Source organism: Protobothrops mucrosquamatus, unplaced genomic scaffold (genome assembly GCF_001527695.2).
Source record: "Protobothrops mucrosquamatus isolate PMUCROS unplaced genomic scaffold, P.Mucros_1.0 scaffold640, whole genome shotgun sequence".
Taxonomy (NCBI): Eukaryota; Metazoa; Chordata; class Lepidosauria; order Squamata; family Viperidae; genus Protobothrops; species Protobothrops mucrosquamatus.
The window spans coordinates 227,265-247,848 of NW_015386932.1; the positions used below are offsets into that span (position 1 = coordinate 227,265).

The 20,584-nt window shown below is 46.8% G+C and overlaps 1 protein-coding gene across 2 annotated transcripts; it reads right to left on the bottom strand.

Annotated features, from left to right (window-relative positions):
* Positions 1-1,669: 1,669 nt before the first annotated feature.
* Positions 1,670-3,788, bottom strand: RASD1 (ras related dexamethasone induced 1). 2 transcript variants are annotated; one of them, XM_015817840.1, is made up of 2 exons: positions 3,503-3,788; positions 1,670-2,220 (listed from the first exon to the last, which is right to left on the bottom strand). In XM_015817840.1, the coding sequence occupies exons 1-2, from the start codon at positions 3,786-3,788 to the stop codon at positions 1,670-1,672; spliced, it is 837 nt and encodes a 278-aa protein (XP_015673326.1). The 2 variants fall into 2 exon arrangements, with proteins under 2 accessions (XP_015673326.1, XP_015673327.1); XM_015817841.1 differs by having other exon boundaries at positions 2,097-2,146.
* Positions 3,789-20,584: the final 16,796 nt, after the last annotated feature.

The following is a 20,584-nucleotide window of genomic DNA, read 5'->3' on the forward strand; positions in this document are numbered from 1 at the left end:
TTACTGCAAATCATCTCCAATGCCCCTATTAGAAATACAGAGGTTTGTTTATCCCATCAGCATTCACAGCTTGGGAAGCTGAGGTCAGGCACCCGGAGGGCAGTTATAATGTCTGGGTTTATAGGGCATCTTTTCTCAAGAGCTCAACTGGTCCCTCTGCTATTTTCTCCCATCGCAAGAGTCTGGGGAGGAAGGCAAGTCTTAAGATAGAAGGGGGATTTGAACCCTGGTCTCCTGGAAGCTACTTTTGCAGGGAGTCTTAGTTCTTGAGAAGCAGGATCTGAAAGTGATTTGGATGGGGACCAGGATGGGAAAAGAGGACACTGTCCATCAAACCCGGCAGGGATATTGAAAACTCAAATGGAATCAGTCAAGTTTCTCAAGTCTTTTGAGAAGGAAGAACTGTGATCTGCTTGGAAAGTGGGTCATTTGTTGAGAAGACTACTCCTGTGTGGAGAAACACGGAGAAATCTTTTCATGTGATTCATGCTGGCTGGAAATTCTGTGAGTTGAAGTCCACACCACGTCAGGTTGTCAAATTTGGATGTCTTTCAAGAGGTCTTCCTTGGCTTCTGTGAGGACTTCCTTTTACCTCAACTACAACTTAGTAAGGTTGGCCAGGCTGAATAAAAGGCTGGCCCATAGTCCGCCAGGGGTCTCCAAGGCTAAGGGTGGCTTTGGACAGGGGTCTCCACAATCCTAGTTCAGCACTCCTTCTTAACATCTCCAGCTTCAATCAGGCATCTTCAAGACACCAGGCACAGTTGCTGGTGGGACCTCAGGAAACCTGCTGCGTAGACCTGTCACCCAACCCCAAAAACTCAACACTGTCCAACAGATACTTGTGCCAATATGCTCCCCCCCCCCGTTTCCCTCACCCCATCAAAGAAGTCAATACCAAAGTTGTTGTATTTTTCAAAAGTTTTATTTCATAGAAAAAACCTCACCCAAATATAACAAAGAACCAGTGTCAAACATCGTAAAAACAAGTTGCCAATCTTGACAATCAACCCGATAATTCTACATATGTATATAAAGTGCCTGTTGGCTTTAATGCAATGCGGTTGTAGGTTGTAGGTTGGTTTGCTCGTTTGTCAACAAACGTCCATGAAAAAGGAGGAGGGCTGTAAACAGGATCACTTTTCCAACAGCTTCCCCACCAGTCTCCCCTCCTTCTGTGCTCCCACACAATGGGGGTGAAGGGGGAGAAGGGGACAAGCCATGGACAATTGTCAGCAGCAGTAGCAGCAAATTAAAACTTTTCAACATGCTCAGAGGCAACACACCGAAAGCATCACAGACACAGCCATGAGAAAGTCGTGGAGTTCAGCTAGCGGCTGCCTCCCAGGCAACCAAATCCCCCCTCCCGTTTCCCCCCCAGTCTTTTGACCACAAACGTAGTCAGAGGGTCTTCACAGAAGGCCTCCTTCCCACCACTGAGTCTTCAATGTCTTTTCTCAAGTTCCGGGTCCTAGCTGGACGGTCCAGCCTCGCCTCCAACCCCTGCTAAAAGGAAAACAGTCAAGGGTTCCCCGTGAAGAGTGAGGAGGCCCCATGTTCCACAGCCCGAGGCTTGCGTGCCTCCCAGACGGGCTGGCAGAGTTTGGCTACCAAAGAGCTTCTTGGTCCCCCTTGGTCAGGGAAGTCCGAAGACCAGAGAGAAGAGCCTTTAGCTGATCACGCAGCGTTCTTTGTCCTTAGCCTGTCCGCCTCGGATGGCCTTCTCCCGGATGTACATGAGGTCGCTGTGGACGCTGGGCCTGCGAGCGAAGGGGGCCACGATGCCGTAGGCATCCCCGGCCCCTTCCCCAGAGCTGTCCTTCAGGAGCTTTTTGCCCTTGAGGGTCTTCTTGTGCAACAGGTCACAGTACTGCACAGAGACTTTGCGATGCAAATCTGGGCTCATTTCGTTGGGCAGTTTGGCCATGGTGAAGAGCGCCTGGAACATCTCATCCAAACTGCTGTTCTTCTTGGCAGAGATCTCAAAATAAGGACACTTTTTGGAGTCCTGGCCCAACAGTTGCTCAATTTCTCGGGGTTCCACCTCCCGGTAGAAGTCCCGGTCGCCTTTGTTCCCGCAAATAACCAGAGGAACCTCAATGTTCTCCTTGGTCTTGTTTTTCAGGCAAGACTTGGTTTCCAGAATCTGCTGCTTCAGACGCTGGACTTCCTCGAAGGAGTCCCGGTTGTCCAGACTGAAGACGAGGATGAAAACGTCTCCTGCAGGAGAAGGAGCAGAGAGGAAGAAGGTTAGGAACTAAGGTTCAAAATTTCACTACTGGATGCATGCAGTGCTAGACAAAGAACAGCAATAAACGAGAGGAATACAATACATATTCCAGAACTATATATATATATTCTGCCTATATAAATATATATTAAAAATTAAATCCTAACCTCAATTAGCCAAAAAAGTTCACTACAGGTCATAAATGCAGCACCCTGTCTATATTGCTGCAGTTGCCATAAAAATGCATGTTGTAGCATCCCAGAGGCCTTATTTAGAAGAGACGGGATGGGCATCCATAAAGAGGCCACTCCTTTTCTTATCAGCTTCGGCTTTCTGCAAAAAGTGTCCTTTGTTTTCCTTTTCTTTTCAACTCCAGAATTATCAGATTGCCAAAGGCGCTTCAATGAAGCTCCTTATCAATAGGCTGTAAAGCCGAGACTGAAAGCTCAGATTTATAAAGTCTCAACTTGCAAGGACTGTGGGAGCGGCGATCTCGACTTTTCTCTCCCCCATTAAACTTGCCAGGGGGTGTGGGGGTTCCAGCTGCAGCCGTTTCAAAGAGAGACGGAGCACAGAACAGAACCGGGGAAATATCGAGTGAATTAATCGACGTTGGGGGAATAATCTTTTCTTTTTATCTGCAGGGTATAGATTTTCCTTTCTCTACTTCCCCTCTTCCCGTCCCTGGCTCCAACCAGGCGGGTTCCGAAGCCAGGCAGAACTTGCGAACCGCGCAAAGTGGCAGAGAGGGGCACGGGGGCGCCCGCTTGCAAATGACGAAGAGTTGAGGAGCTACCAGGGGCGGGAAGGGGGGACTCCGGGAGGGATACTCCAGACAAACAATTCCTCCTACAAGTTTTGTAAGAAGTGCGCGTGGCCAAACACCACAATTCTGAGAATTGAAGTCCACCTATCTTAAAGTTGAGAAACGTTGATCTCTTTTCTCTCTTTCCATCTCTTTCCATCTCTTTCTCTTTTTCTCTCCATCTCTTTCTCTCTCTCTCTCTCCATTTCTCTCTCTTTCTCTTTTCATCTTTCTCTCTTTCCATCTCTTTCTATCTCTCTTTCCATCTCTCTCTCTCTTTCTATCTCTTTCTCTCTCCTCTCTGTATTTCTCTCTCTCTTTCTCTCTCTCGCAGTCCCATTCAGACTGCTTGGGGGGGGAGCAGAGCCCAAAGGACAGCGCCTTCCCCGGACTGCCTCCGAGCCCTATCCCGGGCTCCGGGCCCTTGATCCCCGCGCAGACACAGAGCCGCGCGCCCGCCGTCTCACCTGTGAGGATGGAGAGGCGCCGCATGGCCGGGAAGGGGTGGTTGCCGGACGTGTCCAGGATGTCCAGCTGGTAGACCTCCCCGCGGATGCTGTAGACCTTGCGGTGGAAGTCCTCGATGGTGGGCGTGTACTGGTCCTCGAAGCGGCCGCTGAGGAAGCGCGAGACGATGGCCGTCTTGCCCACCTTGGACGAGCCCAGCACCACCATCCGGTAGCAGTTCTTGGCCGGGATGTTGAACTCCACCTCGCCGGGGCCCATCTTCTTGATCATCTCCGCCAGGCGCATTGGAAGGATCGGCGCAACAGCGGAGGCGTAAAGGCGCGCTAAGAGCTGGCTGGGAGGAGGCTGCGGAGGAGATGCGCGCAAGCTAGATGGGTCGGCTCGACTCTGCCCGTCCGAGGCGCCGCGCCCGCCTTTATAGCGGCCGCAGAGCCGCCGCCCCCTCGGAGGCGGCGCAAAACAGCCAGCGGGGGCCGGCTTGCGCCGCTTGCCTGCCTGCCCAGTTCGGAGCGCAGAGCTGGCCGGCCAGACGCTCCTTGTGCGCTCGCCGGCGTTGAGGTCTCCGGGTACGGGCAGGGGCGCAGGCGGCCGCGGGTGCCGACCCAGCCCGATCCGTTGGGACACTTTGTGGGGAGCTGGGCCGGCTGCGAGCGCCTCAAAAGTGTGCCATTTTTGGGCGACTTGGTTTGCGCGGTGCCCCAGAGCGCGCGATCTTTTGGCCCTGCGGAGGGGCGGCGAAGGGAGCCGCTCAATAAGGCAGCCTCCTCTGCCTCACTCGCCCACCCTCCATGGCCCACAGGCGGCGAATGGGAGTTGTAGTCCCGCTGTTGGGAGGGCGCCAAGTTGGGGGAAAAGCTGCTTGGAGAGAAACGGAGTGAGCCTCCGCGGTCTGAATGGAGCGCAGGAGGGGGCTTGGGCAGGGGGGAGGCGAGTGGCTCTCCTCTTCCGAAGAAGCGCCTTTTGGCCCTCACTCACTCATCCGAATTCTTGGTCGAGGTGAGAAGGACTCGATCCACCGCGCGCTTTCCAGCCAGGAGAGGCATGGAAACAACAAGAAAGACCACGGAAGAAAGGGGACTATAGGAGGGTCTTCACTCCGAACTGGGTGGGGGGTCTTCCATTTAAAGGTGGGGGTGCAGAATAGAGAAAATGAGACAGTGAGGCAAGCAAATCTTGTTCTGAAAGTCGGGTGATTTGCAGGAAACCCCTCTAAGGTCACTTTCTCCCGAAGAAATTCTCCAAGTTCCAAGCCATTTGGGTTCCTTGGAGGTGGGAGGACGACTCTCCAGAAGGAAAAAAATAGAGGGGGGGGGGTCTTATCAGGAGAAACTTCTGTCCCTGCAGGAGAAATGTGGTTTTTCTCTCTCTGCAGGAGCCGCAACAGATCCAAGGTTTTATTACCAAGGAATGTTGGCTTCCATCTCCGCAGGATAATAGCTTTGGGGACTCTTGGCATCTAGAAAGTTCTATTGGGATTTCTTTCCTGGGTTTGGGGGGAGAGGGGGAAGGCTGGTCTTGCCACACTCAGAAGAAAAGCAAAGGGTCTCCAGGGCATGCCTGGAGTGTATTGCTCCCACTCTCTGAGAGTTTCTGATTTTGAATCCCCAGGAATAGATCTGAGGTGGGTGGACATTTTTAGGGTTCAAATTGCTCCCCCGTCTTGGATGATCTTGGGCAAACCATTGTCTCAGGGAAAGTAAGTCCCAATCTGTAAAATGGGTACAGAGGATGATCAGTAGACTGTTTATTATAAACTGTCTGCATCATTGCGCAGATAAAATGAAAGCCAGTTTGGTTTAGTGGTCAAGGCACAGGCAGGAGATTAGGAGTTCTAGTTCTGCAATGAAAGCCGGCTGGGTGACTTTGGGCCAGTCCCTCTCTCTCAGCCGAACCCACCTCACAGGGATGTTGTGGAGAAAATAGGAAGGGGAAGGAGCATTAGGTATGTTAGCCACTTTGAGTTACTTACAAAAATAATAAATTATTTTTTAAAAAATCTTCTAAAAAAATACGTGATTGAATCCTGGTCTTTGTCATTTACAGTTAAAGGCACTATTTACAAATGTGTTCACTGAATTCTTAGCAAATCTGTCATGCAAATGTCTTTACTCTTATTCCCTGCCAGCTGTTGCTCAATTATCTTATTTTTGCAAGATAAAGACACCCACATAGTGCTCCCTGCAAAGGCATCACGTGGTCCATTCATTTCCAAATGCACACACTGACACAACCTTCTGGGGTTCCCTTCCTCGTCTCCCCATTGTTTGTGAGCAAGAACTGGCACCCAAAAACAGCTCAGACTCTCATGTCTTGGCAAGTTCCAAAAAGCCAGGGTGCCTTGGCACAGTCCTCCTCCTTGCCATAGCAATAAACGGAGTTTCTTGCCCTGTTTCTTGCCTTTGAAGAAGGGAAACAGTGAGCCAAACCTCTGAATTGGCAGCAGTGGAGAATAAAGTTAATTTTTAAGCCGTGATGGAGAGGATCTCTTCCATGCCGCCCTATGAAATGGGATTGCATCAGGAGAGAGCTGGCAGGAGAGAGATACAGAAACGGGGGGTTTCTTTAAAGCAGGAGTGTCCAGCCTTGGTAACTTTAAGCCCTAACCCTAACCTCCAAAGACCCTCCCAATTCGGTTATTCTGTTCTGCTGCATACTTGTCTGTCTATGTGACTCAAGATTCAAAACTTAAAAATCATTTTTATACTCATGCAAACAAAAGGCTTGAGAAGCAGTGGTCCAGTATTTGAGGGGCTGCCACAAAGAAGAGGGGGGGGGGGTCAACCTATTTTCTGAAGCGCCTAAAGGCAGGACAAGAAGCAACGGATCAAAGAGAGAATCAATCTAGAACTAAGGAGGAATTTCCTGACAGTGAGAACAATTAATCCGTGGAACTGCTTCCCTTCAGAAGTCGTGGGTGGAGGTCTTCAAGAAGAGGTTGGACATACATTTTTCCAGAATGGTATAGAGTCTCCTGCTTAAGTAGGGGGTTGGACTAGAAGACCTCCAAGGTCCCTTCCCACTCTGTTATTCTGCTAAACCAGATGGCATCACGGCAGTGACTCCTCCAGCCATTTCCCTCTCCTGCCACTACGGGGCGCCAGAACGCCCTGCAGGCTTTCTCCAGAAGCTTTGTAAACTTTTTTTGCAAGTTTTTGGGAGCAAGGAAGTTTTCTGCAGCCCTTTCAGGACCCTTCCCCAGCGGGAGGTGATTTTACGCATCCCTTGTTGGCCCCAAAGTCTTGTGTTTGCATGCATCTGGGAGAGAAAGAGGACTGAAAACAGCAACACCCTTATCCGGAGAGAAAGAGAGGTGTTGACACGCACCCCGTCCAGCAAATAAGACACACACGGCAGTGTGGGAAATAGGCAGCTGTCTTTGGAACAGCAAAGGCCGGAATGGAGGAACACAGCAAGGCGCAGAAATAACAGGGGCCCTTTGACCTCGGGTGAGAACTGATGGAAAATTAATTCTCTCCAGCCAGAATTTTAGACTCAGGAGCTTTGTTTTCTTCAGGCAATTCAAACAGGGAAGGTGGTTTAAGAGCTAATTGTAAAAGCCACCCAGAGGATACCCCCCCTGCCCAATCCATAAACATCTTGTGAGTAGCAATAGTTAGCAACCACAACCACAGAGAACTGTTATTCCTTTGGGCACAAATTAAGCCATTGATTACTATCCTATCCTTAAATGACCTGGACTGTTGATATATCGCTGTGTTGGTGTGCATGTCTGTGTTTTCGTGCATTTGTGTGTGTTAAAAATAACCAGCTCCTCTGAGCATAGCTGGCATCTGGCAACATTTGTTCTCGTCCGTGAGATTGCTCCATCAATAGACGGAGAAGATTGGGGGGGGGCTCTGACAAGCTTTGGGGTGCTGAATAAGCAGAAGGGAAGCAGGAGCCACAGAAGGTTCTGGAAGAATCCAGAACAAGCCTTCAAAGAACCTCATGCCCGTAATTATCCATTAAATTCACCCTGGGGACCCTGCAGGGGGTTGTGTTTGGCACGCTCAAGGTCAGGAGTCCCCAAGAAAAGAAGCTCAAGCAGTGGAGATGGAGATGGATCGGGTCCATGGGTCTTCCGAGGCCCATCCTTGAGGGCTACCTTCTGTGTCGTCTCCCCTGGACTGATGGGTTAACTTTGCCCCTTGATTACTTGACATGAATCCCAGACCCTCTGAAGATGCAGTCTCCGATTGACTTTCCATAACTCAAACCAATTGTTTTTCAAAATTTGACTCTCAGGTGGCCAGATGGAGTCTTAGAAAACCATCTATAGCAATGGTTCTCAACCTTTTTAATGCCGCGACCCCAACCGGTCGTAAGTCGAGGACTAAACCGGTCGTAAGTCGAGGACTAAACCGGTCATAAGTCGAGGACTAAACCGGTCATAAGTCAAGGACTACCCAACCGGTCGTAAGTCGAGGACTTTCCCTGCCCGGGAGCGCTGCGCATGCGTGGTTCCGCCCCCTGTGCCGGCCGAGGCATAGCTGGCAAGCGGCAGAGACGGAGCAGGCCGACCACCAGCTGGCCCAGCCGAAGGGAGGTAAGGCACCTGCCGGAAAAGGGGGAAAAATGGCGGACAAAAAAATGGCGGACAGCCTTGCTTGGCGACCCCCGTGAAATGGTCGATCGACCCCAAATGAGGTCCCGACCCACAGGTTGAGAACCACTGATCTATAGGCTTTCTTAAAAAAAAACTTGACAGCTGCCATAGGGTCACGTTGTGCTGTCCATGGTCCTGAAGTCCATCCACTTCTCTCCCTCTAGATCAGAGTTTTCCAAGTCTGGCAACTTTAAGACTTGTGGACTTCAATTCCCAGAATTTTGCTAACTGGGGAATTCTGGGAGTTGAAGTCCACAGGTCTTAAAGCCTGGACACCTTTGCTCTAGTCTAGATGACCCTGTGCACTTCTAAAATTCAGTTTCCCAGGCACCCCCTCCCTCCGGAAGGCAGCGTGTTTTCAAATATTGACTTTTTCTAACTACCTGGGAAAGTCATCCTTTTTTCTCAACAGGAGAGAAAGCAATACTTTTCTCATATAGGCCAGAGACTATTACTTCTGAAGACAATTATCACTTTTCTTGGCTCTGGGGTTTTTAGGAGATTATTCTTTATTGGGTCTCTTCCCACCCAGATCTCCCCCCCCGCCCCCCCTTGCCCGACTTTCTTGTTTCTCCACACCTGCCATGGGAGCCTCTGATTCATTCAGTCCACAATATTTCCATTTCCATTTCCATTTAGCATGTTCAGAATTATGAGAACCTTAGATAGATTGGCACAGAGAATAAAAAGCCTTTCCAGTCAGCTGAGCCCTGGGGGGTCTGCTTTTGTACAAATCAACAATGTATCCTATACTATTTTCTGATGCTCCTGGTGGCGCTTTGTCCTTTCGGCACCATCAAGGATTTGCCACAACAAGAAAACAAGCATTTTCTGGCAGTTCAGAAGACATCTTTCTCAGAAATTATCTGGCCGGTTTTCCTGTCTAACTGAAAGATGTTTGTCATTTCTTCCTTTTAAGAAGAGCCCGAAGCGCAGAAATCCAACAGGTCATGTTCTCCCTGGCAATTTCATTTCCAATCCAGTCTGGAATAAAAAGGTATAAATCGGATATAATCTGGTCCCTTGGCTAAACAAAGAAGAGAGATTCTAAGAATTGATAAAACAGGTGTTGTTATTTGGCGTGTTTCGTTCGGAAAATGTGCTTCTCAGAAAGTTAAAAAAATAAAATATATATATTAAAAAAAGAAAACGTGTTTCTCTGTCTTTTACAGGTTGTGTTCACGCAACACAATTAACCAGGTTGGTGAAAGACCTAACAGCTAGACTTGCAAAATAAACTAAGGTGGGAAATCACTACTAATCTTGCTTTTGATTTCTTTTTTTTTTTTCTAGCCTAGCATGTTGTGGCAATCCAGCTCACTGGTTAGGCTGTGACTCGGCATTGTACAAACCGAGAGAGTGATTAAATCCACATCGAAAGTGTTGAATGAACAAAGTCCACACCTTAGAATTATGTTTTCCCCTGCTGAATTAAATATGTGGTAGCAATCAAAGAAGAGAATGGGATTTCTTTTTGCAGCATCAAGTTAAATTAAGGAATTTGGTGCCATCCTGGCCAGCAGTTTTGAAGGAAACTGGACAAAATCAGTGATGCTGTTCCTGATGGTTTTTGGAGTCCATATCTGGGGAGAATGTTGGTTTATGATGCTCCACATCCATGGCATTGAGAATGTCAATGGGTTTCAATCTTGTTGGGAAGTCTGTGTTGTCTCTTATGTAGCTGGGAGTGCTGAGGATACAAGATCTGTAGGTTATTCGTCCCTCTTAAAGTCTATATGAATGAACATTTCTCAATGAGATTGAATTTACTCAGGTATTTAGCAGACCCATTGAAGATTAATCTTCAATGGCCATTGAAGATTACGAGGATGTTGAGCATTGAAGCTTGTATCTTCTCATTCCTCCCAGGGATATGACTTTCCAGACTGTTTTCTTTTTGATAAGAATATCTAGAAAAGAATGACCCTCTTCCATCTCATTGTCCACAAATGGGGCCAGCCCACCTATCAAAGCATCTTGACTTTGGCCTCAAGGGGACTTCAGATCAAATGACCGGTGGTAGCAAATGAATACAGTACAAAGTCAACACAACCACTTTGCTAACGCTTCAGATCTAATTCTGGATCAATTGTACAGCCTGCGAATTCCTGAACTTCAATAGCATTCCTTTCTTTCTTTCTTTCTTTCTTTCTTTCTTTCTTTCTTTCTTTCTTTCTTTCTTTCTTTCTTTCTTTTTCTTTCTTTCTTTTTTTCTTTTCTTTCTCTCTCTTCTTTCTTTCTTTCTCTCTCTCTCTCTCTTTCTTTCTCTCTCTTTCTTTCTTTCTCTTTCTTTCTTTCTTTCTTTTTTCTCTTTCTTTCTTTCTTTTCTCTCTCTCTCTCTTTCTCTCTCTCTTTCTTTCTTTCTTTCTTTCTCTCTCTCTCTTTCTCTCTCTTTCTTTTTCTTTCTTTCCTCTTTCTTTCTCTTTCTTTCTTTCTTTCCTCTTTCTTTCTTTCTTTCTTTCTCTCTCTTTTTTTCTTTCTTTCTTTCCTCTTTCTTTCTCTCCTCCTCTTGATGAAGTACCATTGTAGCCTCCTGCCGCTGAAGCCAAGGAGGACTGAGAACAGAGAGGAAACTTGACTTGTAAATATTTCTCCTTCACAAGACACACACAAAGGCAGCCTTGTCAAATGCTTGCTGACGTTTGCACGGAGCCAGTTGCTATGAGCTAAGGAGTTCACAGCTTCTTCTGAAATATGAGTTATTCCTTTGAGGTAGTCAACAAAGTGGAGCAAAACAATGGCACCCCTGCCTTGAAGCTTCCCTTTGGCTCTTTGACACAAGCACTCTAATGCAGGGGTCTCCGAGCTTGGCAAGTTTAAGTCTCATGGACAAGTTGAAGTCCACAAGGTTTGAGACTCCTACTTTAATGGAAGGACAACCAGCTCCACGAGTCATTGTAACCCACTGGGTTGGGCAAGAAGAGCAGGGATCATGCAAAAGAGGCAGCATTAGTGTTTCATAGAATGGGCAACCAGCTGGATGAAAATGAGTTTTCTTCTCTGGGCACTTTCTATTTTATTTTTGCATTCCTCTGAACTGGCATTCAGAGGTAGATTGCCTCTAGATATGGAGGATTCATACAGCCCGAACAGTGCTAGCGGTAGGTAAATTTATTGTGCCGTTGCCCTGTTCTGCACAAAGAATTTCACACGGTTCCAGAGTCCATAGCATTCTCTCGCTTTCTCCTGGGGTTTACCCACAAGCATTCTCTTCCAACTATTTTTTTTTCTTTTACAAATATGGAGACTGGGAGAGCCCTTGGGAGCCTCTCAGAAAGGGTGGGGTTTGCATTTGGCCAAGAAAAGAGCTGAAGAGACCTTCCAAAAGGCAGACAACACCCGATGGGTTTTTTTTCGTATTTTAACTGCCCAATGAAATTAGCGTCAATTCTTTCCTCATTAGCGGAGCCACTATGATCACCTCTACGCCCGCTCAATCTGCAGAGTTTGGGCGTGTCACATGGGCAGCAATCAATAGCCTTGAGTTTTTCATTTCCTTGCCAAGAAAAGTAAACAGGATGAGGGCCCCTCATTAACACCTGCTGAGCAGGAAGACTGGCAAACAGTTCAACGTCGTCCTCTTAAACCCGTTGAGAAGGCCAAACTAGGACACGGGTGTTTCTCTAACTCGGTCCCTTGAAGATAGGTGGACTTCAACTCCCAGAATTCCCCAGCTGCCAACAGGTAGTCCTCATCTAGCAGCTGCCTCATTTAGCGACTGTTAACACTGCAACCAGTTCTCACACTTATGACCTCAGCAGGTCTGCAAAGCAAAGGAAAGCCGAAGGAAGATTGTAAGCACAACCGTGGCTTCACTTAGTGGCCGCTTTGCTTGATGGCAGAATTGCCGCTCCCAGGGGCAGTCACTAAATGAAGACTGCCTGCAAAAAAAACAACAGCCAAGAAAAAGGCAGCGTGACCAAATGGGTGCCTTTTCTCCCATCTATTCCCGTAATAAATTAATTAAAGTGCACTAATTTATCTGCTTGCTTCCAGAAGGTGCGGTTGCTCCATGACTGGAGGTTTTGAAGAAGAGATTGGACAGCCTTTTGTCTCAAATGGTATACTACTTGAGCAGGGGGTTGGACTAGAAGACCTCCAAGGTGCCTTCCAACCCTGTTATTCTGTTCATCTCCTGCTCTTTTTAATCCTTTCCCTGCAAGAAAAGTGACTTTTTTGGAGCCCTGAGAAGCAACGGTCTCTTTGCTTGCAAATGGCTTGCTGAGAGGCACCTCCTTCGCCAAAGGGGGACCCCCCACACAAACACCGTTCTCCCCCCAGGTGTGCACTGCTGGGGAGTGACTCATTGCTTTTGACCTGCCAAAAGCCTTGGGGAAAAGCCGGGGAGAGCTTCCCCGGTCAGGGCAACATGTGGGAACCACCATGTCAAAGAGCTTTGGTGTTCACTTCAGGGCAGCTGTTCGTGTCATCCCGTTTCCCCTCCTGGGTTCGGAGCATCCTGCTCAGATCAGGCCATCGCAGCAGGGCCGAGGGAAGCATCTCCTCCACCCATGTTTGCTTTCCAGGGGCGAAGGTATCCAACGTCAAAATTCAAAGCCGGTGGTGTTGATAAACATTGGCTGTTGATCTCCTAGTGGGAAAACTCCCACACCGACCTTGAAAAGCACACCGTGTTTCTAGATAAGGCGAAAGGCGCTCAGTTTCCAAGTTAGTGCGCAGAACAGGAACGGTAACAACCTGCGTTGACTATCTAAGAATCTCCCGGCTGTAAAAAATGCATATTTTGAACAAGGTGGAAAGTCTTCTGACATGGGTCATGAGAGTTGAACTCGGGCTGAGTTCACCCATCACACTTAGCCAGGCTTTGATCACTTTTGAGTGGGAGACACAACACACTAAGTCATCAATCACGATTTACAGGTGGTTCTTGACTTATGACTGCAATTGGGATCAGAATTTCCCTTTCCAAGTGGTTATTAAGTGAGTCACACTCAATTCTATGACCTTTTTTTCCCACGGAGAAGGGAAGCATGTGGTCGTTAAGCGGATCTTGGCTTTGCTTGTCGTGAGCCAGCTTGGAAAGTCGGGATTGGCGATCACATGACCCTAGGATGCTGCAGCCACCATAAATGTAGACCAGTTGCCAAATGCCCAAATTCTGACCCTACGTGGCCATGGAGGCAGTCGTAAATGCAAGCAGTGGCTGCAACTCGTTTTTTTCAGTGCTGTTGCAACTTTGAAAGATCGCTAAACGAACGGTTGTATATCGTGGCCCACCAGTACATGCCACAAAGTGCTGGTTGCATGCAGTGTGCAAGCAGACACACACAAACCATGTTATGGCCCAATTAAGGTAAAAGTGAGCGAGTCAGATGAACGAAGAGAAATATTTCATTGCATCGCAAATAATGAAGGAATGAAATGAGCTTCCTCAAGGCCTCAAATCAGCTTATCTTGGAAGGTGACAGGGACAAAATGGTTTTGCAGACGTTTTCAGATGGTAGGAAGAACAACAAGCAAGGTTTGACTTGTTAGGAGACCAAGGGATTGGGATGCAGTGTATGTGAGGTTAGCAGCTCAGTGCAAGAAAGCCCTCCAGGCTGAAAAGTGATGTGGGTCCTTGGGGTCCCAGTGGCCATGGGGCTGGATGAACCCCTTCCTCTTTTGACTGTGTTTATAGCCCCCTCCCCCCATGTCACCCTCTTGTTCATCCTCTCTTCTCTGCTTGGTTACAGGGGCAACGCACTCGATGTTCCAGGCTGATCCTCGCTTGAAATTATCACCCCCTGGTTAGCTGGCAGAGATGCCAGTTCTTCGGAACACGGTGTTTAGAAACAGGAGCCCGCTGTGTTTCAAAATCCTGGGGGGAGAAAAGCAGGGCTGGGGGGTTTTTTCTCCGGCGGTGGAGACCGAAGCGTTAGCATGCTGTGCAGCTGTACCCAGAAAGCGAGGGCCATTCTAACACCTCCGGCTAGCTTTAAAAGAGAGCAGGATTAGGAGGAAGATGTCAGCGGTAACTAGAGACAGTCTGAACTCTGCACACATTGCTGTGAAATATAGGCCATGGGGAACAGGGAGCCCAGCTGTTGAGCTCCACAACACCAAAGCAGATGTTCTTGTCTCAGCGTTGGCTTGGTCTTCTTCTTGTTGTTGTTGAGGACACCACACAAGATGTTCTTCTGCAAGACATTTTGGGTGCTCCATCACTGAATGGTTTCAGGAAGAGGTTAGACAACCATTTGTTCCGAATCATATTGGGTCTCCTGCTTGAGTCCTTCCAACCCTATCATTCTATGTTCTCTGTCCCAAACTCCTTCCCTTCCGGAAGACTCTTAGAAGGAGACACTCCCCAGAAAATTCTAATTTGTGGACATATCTGGAGAATTGTTCCTTGCAGTGTCTTCTAAGATCATATGGTGGCTTGGCTGAAAATTATCCAGCCCTTTTCACCCTTCATGGTAAACCTTAGCGTGCATAAACCACCATGGTTTATGGTGCAACCAATTTGCTGGTCACCCAAGGTACCAAGACATCAACACTGTTTACCTATCCTAAGGCCTAACAAACCATGTTATGACTGATGCATGAATCCAAGCATAAAAGATAACACCAACTGTTGAGATCCTGGGAATGTGGATAGGTTTCACACACACCCCCACAAGAGGGATTATAAACCCCAGCAGAACTCCATTTAGCAGCAAAGTTTTTATTTTGGTTTTAAACCCCAACGGGAGCTCCTTCAAATCATTCTCAGCCTAAGAGAAGGAATTCACACTTTGCAAGAAATGGCACTTTGTTTAGAAAATGAGTGAAGCCAAATTGTTTGCTACCTTTTCTAAAGAGTGGCTTCAACAATCAGATGGGTAGCACATAAATTTAATAATTTTTTTTTTTTAAAAAAGCACCAAGTTGGATTTTGTTGCAAAGGAAGATCTAACTAAACCAACCCAAAATGTCTGCAAGAAAATCACCAAGCTCAGAGAACATCAAAGACCCCACAGTCCTCCTCCTCCTCCTCCTCCTCCTCCTCCTCCTCTCTCTTCTAGCACTGATGATGTAACCTAGTTGGGTCATGAAACGTCTGCAAGAAAACCACCAAGCTCAGAGGGCACCGAGGACCCCTCATTTCAACCCTGAGCTACAGACATTCTCCTTTATTGAAACCAAATCGCAATTTAGCCTGGGGAGCGGATCCAACGTTCACCGATTCGGATCGGAACCTGTTTCCTCGTCTTTCCAGGCACTTCGCTATTTATTTATTTCTTGTGAGGTGGATCGCACCCACTCTCCCCACATGGATTCGTTTATTTGTTTTGCGTGAGGAATGTTTGCTCACCCTGAACTGAAACAGACATGCGGGGGGCGGGGGGGGGGCGGGAAGGCCTCCGAAGGGCGAGCATTTCCAGGTAACTCTTAGTTTATATGGAAAAGCAAACACGGCCCAGTTCTGAAAGGGCCAGGCAAATATTAACGCTGATTGGACCAGATGGAAAGAGGGGGGGGAAAAGAGACAAAAAGAGAGATGGGGGGACCAGAGGCATTTCTGCCAATGGCAGGAGCTGCTGTAACGTCTGCAAAACAGGAAGAAAACACTGACTAGCAAAACACTTAGCGATGTCACAGGCAGGAAGCAGCGTGGGGCGGAAAAGGGTTTTATTCTGTAAACAAATGAGGCGATCCAGTCTCTGTGAGCAATACAGACAGTCCTTGACCTACAACAGTCCTTGTTTAGTGACTACTCAAAGTTACAGTGGCACTGAAAAAGGGACTTATGACTGCTGTTCACAGTTACAACCCTTGCAGCCTCCCCCGTCATCAAAATTCGGACGCTTGGCAATCGATTCGTATTTATGACGGTCTCAGCCTCCCCCTTTGGCGACCTTCTGACAAGCCAAGTCCATGGGGGAGCCAGATCCACTTAACAACCGTGTTACTGAACAACTGCAGTGGTTCACTTAAAAAAGTGTGGCAAGGAAGGCTGTAAAATGGGGCAAAATTCACTTAACTGTCTCGCTTAGCAACAGAACTTTTGGGCTCAATTGTGGTCGTAAGTCGAGAACTACCTGTATTTACAAGGGTGTCTGGCCAATTCACAAGCCTTATCCACAATCGGTGTGGAGGGGGCCTTCCTTCCTTTTGGCCACAGGTGTGTTCTTCCAGCTCACCGCTTCACATTCTCCCCAGCCCACAATTCTCCTGAAGCAGCCATGAATCCTGGTCCAGGGCCTGCAGCTCCGAACGAATCAGGGAAAAACCAACCTCTCCATCTGCCGATTAGCCAAAGCAGGTCGGATCTGACACCTGCCTACCTGGCCCCCAATTAATCGACATCCCACCGGGCAGAAATTCAAACACAGCCATCTCTTAAATCAACAGCAAACAGGGCTCAACCCGGCTTTTGCTCCAGGGCTTTTAGCCTGCTGCTCTTCCCTCCCGCCGAGCCTTCATTCATAAATGTCATCAGGCTGCTTAATTAAGTCCCCGGAGAATTTTATGTTGTTACACACTCTCTCTCTCTCTTTTTTTTTTTAAAAAAGGGGGGGTATTTGCAAGGGACACGCTCTGGAAAAAGACATGCATTGAGGAGATCACAGAAGGGGCAACGGGGGGGGGGACCAGAAGTTGGGGGCAGAGGCAGAAACCTGTAAGATGTTTTAATGGAAAGAGGGCACCCCCTGCGTTGGGTCGAGTCAGAGCATGCATATTCGATTCAGCCAGCAAACAGGTTGCAACCGATGCTTTACAGGCCAGGGCCAAAAGTTCAGTTTCTAGCCCTGAGCATCCCAGAAAGTGTGTGGGGGGGGTTGCATTTCCAAGTTCTGGGGGCTTGCAATTGTTATCTGCCTTCCCTCTTGTTTTGGTTTGTGTGTGTGTGTAAAACAACAACAACCCACAAATACTGTACCTGCCTTAAGACTAATGGCCCTCTTTTATTGACCTACAAAAAACAGGCAGAAAAAGACACTGGCATTATATATGCTGCAAAGGCTGGCAATGCCATCTCGGGGGTCTCTGGAAGCTGTTGAAAAAAAGGGGCCTGGGGAATGCTCTGGGTCCAGCTTGCTCAACCCCCTACTTTACAAAACACAGGTAAGCCAAGAATTAATAGACTTTACAGCAGTCAATCTCAACCAAAACAATCAAGTAAACAATACCCCAATCATGAAACTGCCCAAGAAGTCAACAAAGCCCAACCAAAGAATCTCTAAGACACACACACACCCCCGACACACACACACACCCCAACACTTACAGGGCATGCCACTGGAATATAAACTGAGACAAACCCCAGTCCTCAGGGGGTTACATTTTCTGCCAAGGAGCACAAAACAATATGCTGAAGCTCTGGAGAGAAGGCTGAGCATGAGTTTACAGCAAAGAGTAGGTTTGGCCAAGAGTGATGTGGTTGAATCTAGTCTTGTCTGCTTCGGTTGGTAGAGCAATTATCAACCAATTATTTTTTTTAGCACCTAGGCAACATTAAGCAAACTTTAGACAAGATTCTAGCCTCTTCTGGCTATGCAGGTCGCTGTGAACAGCCTGAAACTGATGTTAATTAGAGACTTTATGGCTTATCTCCTCCACCTTTGTTTATCCTGCCCTCCAGAAGACCGCCTGCATTGAGTCATAGCTACTCTATGCAAAACTATTAACTGAGTAGAGCTGTTCACACATTATACTTCTCCCTGATAACCAGGTTTATTCCATTAACCCAGTGCTATGGGTTCACACAGTACAGTGAACTGAAGAAGCCAGATTTCTAGAACATTTCTGTACTAATCTACCCTAAGATAGTCTGTCCTGTGCTTTACCAAGTGCCAGTTAGCATCTGTAATTCTTAGAAACAGATTCTGGTTTGTGCCGAAGCAACGGCAGTCACAATTCCATCATGTTAATATGCCCTATTTGTTCAATTTTAGGCTTCGGCATATCCAGACTCCAAGCATTAAAACTGGCACAGCCGACAGTACAATGGGATGATATAACCAATAAAATACCCCTGCCATCCATATTTAGAGGAAAGGATTGCATTATTTGGAAACAATCCTCTTGAAAACTAATTAGGACAGCTGGTGCTATGTCTTTTTCCTAGAAAAAAGGAGAAAAACCTCTCTCCTTGGCTTCTGGCAACCTTCCTCTATTCAAAACATGCAGCCACACGATTGGTTTTGGAGAGGTGGTTTTATGTTTTCAGGTAGGAGGGGATTGGCTGGGGCAGATCAGCTGATTAGAGCTCCAGGTGACCCAAATGAAAGGTGACTCTGCTCGACTTACCTGTCTCGGGTTTATGAAATGGAGAGAGGAGGGGACGAGTCCATTTTAGCCATCACTTAGATCGGGAGTCTCCAACCTTGGCAACTTTCAACACTTCTGGACTTCAACTCCCAGAATTCCTCAGCATGTCTTATAATTGCCAAGGCTGGAGACCCCTGGTTGAGACAGACATTTGAGCTGCACCCTATTTTTGATGGAGACAAGTGGACGTGAAACTCTGCAAAAGTTCGTCCCGAATTTTACTGTATTTTATACATGAATGGAGAGGAATCGGGTCATTTTCGTTTCATTGAAATGCGCAGGACATCTCTTTTAATTTTCTTTTAATTGCAGAATGGGCCACGTTAGCAAGGTAGAAACTGGGTGTTCTCCAATGGAGCCAAAATAGGATTTATTTGTGGTTTAAAGTTGAGCATACCATGGTAGGGTTGAGAATTGTTCTTCATCCATCCCAAACAGCTGAACTGCATCAGATTAGGGATGGCTTTCATTTATAAAACAGAGTTTATAAAGTTTCCCCATTTTGTAATACTAGTGGGTTGGCATTTATATCAGACATGGGCAATATACTTTGTTCTGGGCACCAGGCTGCCTTTTGCCTGTGGCAGGAGGAAAATTATGAGAGATGTCATGCGCATGTAAATGAAATGAAAACAATGAGATTCCTCTCCATTCATGTATAAAATGCAGTATAATTCGGGGTCAACTTTTGAAGAGTTTCAAGTGCACTCTGAAATTGCAAATTGCTAGTTTACAAGCTGCAGACCGAAGAAATAGGTTAGATTGTACAATTGGGGGCTACAAAGACCAAGGACAATGTTTTAAAATGGAGCAGCCGTTCTTGCAAACAAATGCGAATTGTGTTTCTTTTAAAGCAGAGGTGAAGACAGATAAAGCAGGGGAAAAAAATAGAGAAAAAACTCAGAAAACTGGGACTGTCTTTGTAGACAGTTCAAGAAAGATAACAGGTTTTTTTTTTTTCCTTCCAGAAAATTCCTCTTCATGGTAAAAAAAAGAAATTTAAACATGTTACTATAGCTCAGATTTACAGTCTGGTAACGGTCGCCTGAATAATGCAGTGTATTTCTGCTTGTTCGGTTGTTATGGGTACAGCATACACGAGAAGTGGCCACAGAAAAGGTCTCTCAATATAAATATTCCTTCGCAAGAAAGATTGTTATGACTAATAGGCATCAAAAAGGAAGACAAGGCAGCAGACAATATGTAACCAGCCGAAAGAAGGAATGCATACCAATAAACTTTCTTTGAGATTTTTGTGCTTCTTTTTTAAAATTTATTTTGAAATGGTATTTGGTCTGCAGGCACTTCAATTGCAACTGTTATGGACACAGTGAAAAATAAAGACATAAATTCCGTACAACGTATCACCCAAACGTATTTTGTCTCGTAGCAAGTCTGAAGATAATGGCTAAACCATTTCTTCTTGAGCTCCTGTTGGGTCAGATAAATCAAGCTTAGGAAGGACAGGGCATAAGGGCTGTGTATGAGAGGGGGATAGGGAAGGAATTTATGTAATTCTCAGAAGCTGGTATCTGGAGATTGTTTGGAAAAAATGGAAAACAATGGGAGGTGAAAGGAACTTACAATGTTCTCATGGTAGCTGGGAGAAGCAAAAAGTGATAGTAACAAAGAACAAAGAGGGAGAAGAAAGAGAAAGGAACTTATGGCACCTTAGCTCACAAAAAGAAAACTTTATGAAAATGCTTAGTTCACCTGACAACTTTCCATTCTTTGATCTTCAAAGGATTTCAGAGTTGTCACCAGTTTCTCAAATGAAGGTACAAGGTCTTTAGAGCAACCCAAATGGGTGAAGAATCCAGGCCACCATGGAAGTGACCTACATCTCTCAGAATCCACACATGAGATGGTCCCTTCTTTGAAGAACAACTGTCTTTGGAGCCTCAGGAGAAGTTTGGGAAGATGAAAATCAGGGTGAAAAATCTGTGACAAAACTCTTGCACTATTCAAGCGATGGAAAAACACAGGTGGTCCTCAACTTCCAACAGTTCATTTAGTGGCCGTTCAAAGTTACGACGGCACTGAAAAAAAGTGACTGATGACTTTTTCATACTTACGACCTTTGCAGCATCCCCACAGAGTCACATGATCCAAATTCAGATGCTCATGTTCAGTTCCAAGGCTATGTGTGTTGTGTGAATATATAGATGCTGCATGTTCACAGGTAGTCCGTCATGCCTCCCCGCTGAAGCATCCAATC